The 5,210-nt window shown below is 37.6% G+C and overlaps 1 protein-coding gene across 1 annotated transcript; it reads left to right on the plus strand.

Annotated features, from left to right (window-relative positions):
• Window positions 1-2,287: 2,287 nt before the first annotated feature.
• LOC141249458 (uncharacterized) lies at window positions 2,288-4,195 on the plus strand. The gene is made up of 3 exons (XM_073669618.1): window positions 2,288-2,665; window positions 2,988-3,235; window positions 3,826-4,195. Exons 1-3 carry the CDS (start codon window positions 2,288-2,290, stop codon window positions 4,193-4,195), a joined length of 996 nt encoding a protein of 331 aa, XP_073525719.1.
• The last annotated feature ends 1,015 nt before the right edge of the window (window positions 4,196-5,210 follow it).

Here is a 5,210-nt window from a genome sequence, read left to right on the forward strand (position 1 = left end):
CCACTAGTTTCATGAAGAGGTTGTCCGTGCAGTTTCTGATGAAGGATCTTGGTCTGCTCCACTACTTCTTGGACATTCAAGTGATTTGTTCAAAGGTTGGCTTCTCTCTATGACAATCAAAGTATATATGTGACTTGGTGGAACGTGCAAATATGGGGCAATCAAAGGCATTGGATACTCCAATGGCGAATACCTTCCTCTCCAGTGATTCCTCATCCACACCGTATCCATTTCCGAAATTCTACTGGAGCATTGTTGGTGGCGTTCAATACTTTGCGTTTACTCGTTCGTATATCACCTTTACGATCAACAAGTTATTCCAAGCGATGCACTCCCCCGCCAATCGTCATTGGCAAGGTGTGAAGCGTATTTTACGCTACTTGAACTCCACTGCAGATATGCATTTTCTTATATCATCTGCACCGGGGGCGTGTCTTTCGGCCTATAGTGATACCGATTAGGCTGGAGATCCCATCGATTGTCGCCCTACGTCTGCCTATTGCATATATCATGGGGACAACCTTGTCTCCTGGACCTCAAAGAAGCAGTCCACGGTTGTCCGATCGTCTACGGAAGTGGAGTATCACGCTCTAGCAAATGCAACTTGTGAGACATTGTGGCTTCGATCACTCTTGTCCGACCTTGACATTCGTCTACCTCAAGCTCCAATCCTATGGTGTGACAACTTAGGTGCTACATACCTAGCCGTAAATCCGAGTCCAACACCACCCAATCAAACACTTGAGCTTTGATCACCACTTTGAGCGTGAAAGGGTCCAAAGCAACTTGCAAGTAGCCTTCATCTCGCCTATTGATCAAAAGGCCGACATTTTGACAAAGCCGCTAGCTACCGCTCAACTTCTTGACATACGATCCAAACTTGGTTTACACGGGTGATAAGAAAAGACAAATTGTGTAGTTGTCATATATGCTTAGGTGGCTAATTCTAGAGTATTCTATAGGTGTATAGGTGTCCTTCATGTATACTCCCTTCGTTCCATAATATAGTTCTCATTTGCTTTTGCACACTTTCCAATACACGTTTTGTATTGTTAATATCTATTATAATGTATTAGTATAAATTAAAAAAATTATATTATTAAAGTACTCATCGAGGCGAATCAAACAAGACCCCACATGACTATGTTTTTTCTTATATATTAGCAAGAATCGAGAAATAAAGTTCGACTGTGAATAGTGTTAAAACAACAATGGAAACTATATTATGGGACGGATGGAATAATATAGTTCCAGGACTATATAGGCCTCATAGTAAATGAATTAAGTTGGAATGGTTTTCACTAAAACGGAAAAAAAAAACTGCTTTCTTTTAAAGGAAGAAGAAGAAGAATACCGTCTGGAACAAAGGGAAATAGAAAATAAAGAAGAATGCGTGTAGAAAAGGGACTGTATAAAGAGTGGATTCTCAATTCTAGTTTTAATAATCACTGGTTTAATCTCTGTATCATATACATAGTTATCTCAATAATTTTAATGTTTAAATAAAATAATTAATAGATTTATTATTTTTATTTATATAAGTTATTGTTATTAAATATATGTAAATAATAATACTAAAATAAATATATTACGATATATAAGTAAATATTTTCCTCATAAATAATAAATTATAATTGTGTTTAAATAATACTTTTCTTGTTTATCGTTATTGGATTAAATTGGGTAAAAAAATTATATTATTTTATTTTTATTAAGTCCGAATATGCTAGTCATATAGACAGGTGTCTAATTTTTGTCACATATCTGCCAAATTGGATATCAGGTCATTATATTCCGGAAATATTGATATTACTTAGAAATAATACGTATAAGAAATTTTCCAAAGTTATGAAATATGAGCGTTTGTCCAAATAAATAATAGACCATCACATAGATAATCTTTTATTTTGATTTAATATAAAAAATAGATTTTAATAATACGTATAAGAAATTTTCCAAAATTAATGAAATATGAGCGTTTGTCCAAATAAATAATAGACCATCACATAGATAATCTTTCATTTTGATTTAATATAAAAAAATAGATTTTGATGGGTTGTGTTTTCTTTTATTAAGTTTTCATTTTTCATATTTGTGTGCTAATCATGGAACCACGTTACCAATAGCGATCCTACATAGACAAAAAATATTTTCTAAAAATTGGAATGATAGACCTATCAAAATTCCCGTCTAATAAAACTTAATTCCCTTGTATTGGATATAAAACAAAGGTCTCAATTAGACAAAAGTACAAATAGATATGGGATCTACATTTTTTGCATCCAATATGATAGTAACGCCGTCAGCAGCGTGGAAGGAGGTTTTCAAGCAAGTAGAAGTTTCCGGGCAAAAGACGTTCAATGGCGTCCCTTTTCCACTCGCAGTGACGCCTTTGTCGTCTTCTGCCAGCCTGGCAGAGGCTGTGCGGATCCACAAGCCGTGGGTGGAGTCGAAGCTCCACGAGGCGGGGGCCTTGCTCTTCCGGGGATTCCACGTCCCCGCAGCAACCGCCTTCAATGATGTCATCGAGACGTTTGGTTATGACGACCTCCAGTTCATGGCAGGGGCCGCCCCTCGGACACACGTCGTGGGCCGTATCTATACCTCCAACGACGGCCCTCCACACCTCTTCATCAACTTTCACAACGAGATGTCTTATGTGAGTGTGATATATATGATTTGGAAGATATATAGTAAGCCTAATACATGTCACATTGGTGCTTATGTGCTTGAACGTGCATAATTATTTTGTCTGTGTTGGACATAGGATCCATGTAATTTGACATGGTATCAGAGTCAGGGTTTGACCTTAGGTCCAACGATTTTTTGGGACATTAGTTATGACAAGAATGAGATGTCCACCCACATTCATTTGTTCAAGTGTCAACTGAACCATTTGTAAAATAGAATAGCACTCCTCCTATTACTAATTAATTCACATATGAAATTAATGATATATTATAAATTACCTACAGATGAGGGATGAGCATCAGCCGAGCAAAGCGTTTTTCTACTGCGATGTAGAACCCGAGATGCACGGAGAGACCCCAATTGTGTTAGGACACATCGTGTACGAGAGGATGAAGAGGAACCACTTGGGATTCCTCCAACGCCTGGAAGAGCACGGCCTCATCTACATTAAGGTCTTGGCTGATGAGACCGACCCCTCTTCCCTCATCGGTCGCAGCTGGAAATCTATCTTCTCCACCAATGATAAGATTTTAGCTGAACAAAAGTATGTATCTTGAAACTAAATAGCTAGCATGTAGTGCATGCATCCCAGGTCGAACAGAAATTGCCTAGTATATAAGTTCAGAGATTACTCATCATATTGCAAATTAATTTTAGGGTGAAATCCTATTGGACTTGTATGTTGGACCGTGTTGTCCTCCTACATACATGACCCTTTGTCCGTTTTGGACATAGGTATTAGAGACGAGGTTTGGTCGTGGACCCGCAAGTTTATTAGGACATACTCTAGAAAGAGAATGAAACGCCAACCCACACTTATTTGTTCAAGCATCAACTGAGCTAGTTAATGCCCGTTGTGCTTGCAGAGGCGTATTGAGATAATATCTCGCATTAGAAGTTGTAATGGAAAGTTCCTAGTATTATAAATTCATGTATTAGTTCTCTTATTATCAATTGGTTTTAGGGTGTTGGGCTGGATTGCGCCTATACGCTCGTAGGCATACAATCCCCTTGTTCGTTTCGAACATAAAAACCGTGTAATTTAACTGGTTCGGTGTGGATCTGAATTGGGCTTGGTGTTGTTAGTGGTAAATTGTCATTACTATCTTAATTATTTGGTACGTACGCGTGCAGGGCAGCAAAAATGGGATGGAAGTTGGAATGGATTAAGAACGGGGTAAGGCTGGTGATGGGACCAATGCCAGGCATCAAGATAGACAAGAGTCGTCCGGGTGAAGAGCGTAGGATATGGTTCAACCACTTGATGGCGACTTATATGACCTACGTTGACGCTAGGAACGAAAAAGGGAAAGCTGTCACTTTGGGGGACGGTTCTTTTATCCCGACTGAGGTGGTAGAAGAGTGTAGAGGGATCCTAGAGGAGGAGTGTGTGGCCATCCCTTGGAGGAAGGGCGATGTCCTCATGCTCGACAATTCGGCTGTTCAACACGCTCGTAACCCCTTCACTCCCCCACGTCGTGTTCTTGCTGCTTTCACCAAGTGATACATACACATACATGATTATTATAACCAATTGAAGCAATTAAATTATAGCACCAATTAAAGCTAAAATGCTAGGCCGTGAAGGAGGGCATGCCTGCACCTTCGGCTGGTTATAAAGGATCTAGATTACTTGCATGGTCATGGATCGATGAAAGATAAACTATTATATATTGAAAGAAAGATATATAGATTAATAATTAAAATTTGTTTGTTTCTTAGTTTGTACTCCAGTGCATTATCATAGTAAAGAGGTTTTGGATTACTTGCATGGTCATGGGTGGATTACTTGCATGTCCAACTGATTGTAACCCTAATTTTTTTTATTGCAATTAAGAAACTAAGATTAGAAGATCGAGTTAATGTCATCATATCAGTTAGAGTTTTATCAAGGTTTAGACGTGGGAAAGTAGGTGAGATGTAAAGATGAAAGAATTGGAAAATTTGAAACATAGTTAGAGTGGGAAAAACTAGAAGTAAAAAACAAAGTGTGTTTCTGTAGAAAATCAATCGTTATTTGTTAAAATTTGCATAAAACCATTTTATATCAATTTATTTGTAATTAACCACCCAAATTGTGTTATCCATTAATATCCCATCACTTGTGTTCGTCAACCCTTAGTTTGACCGTCTAATACTATTAAAGTTGATTTTATTGTCAAAAAACAAGGATAGGCTTATAAACCATCATAGTTTTGGATATCAATTCATAACCGAAGAGAAGTTAAATATATCGCGATAATTTGATGAAATATTCTATGACCCGTTGAGAAAGTTGCACCCCCATACTCTAGTCCGTCACTGAAACTTTCATTATTATATAAAACCTCATCATTATTTTCTCCTACCAACCCGACCCATAAAAGTTGCATTCCTTCTATTCTCTCATTAATTATTTTTTAAGGCTATCTCATTAATTAGTACTCCCTTTGTCCTTATTCATTCCTTCTACTTCTTTTTGCACGCACATCAATGCACATGTTGTATAATTAATATTTCTAATTATATGAAAGTAAAAG

This window comes from Phyllobates terribilis, unplaced genomic scaffold (assembly GCF_046119375.1).
Source record: "Phyllobates terribilis strain yellow unplaced genomic scaffold, ASM4611937v1 Scaffold_4561__1_contigs__length_59480, whole genome shotgun sequence".
NCBI classification, from domain to species: domain Eukaryota; kingdom Metazoa; phylum Chordata; class Amphibia; order Anura; family Dendrobatidae; genus Phyllobates; species Phyllobates terribilis.

Bases quoted from the DNA above. Each gene is read 5' to 3' on its own strand.
- LOC141249458 (XM_073669618.1), top strand. From the start codon at position 2,288: ATGATAGTAACGCCGTCAGCAGCGTGGAAGGAGGTTTTCAAGCAAGTA. The intron at 2,666-2,987 runs GTGATATATATG...ATGAGGGATGAG, and splicing joins ACGAGATGTCTTATGTGAGT to CATCAGCCGAGCAAAGCGTT. The intron at 3,236-3,825 runs GTATGTATCTTG...GTACGCGTGCAG, and splicing joins AAGATTTTAGCTGAACAAAA to GGCAGCAAAAATGGGATGGA.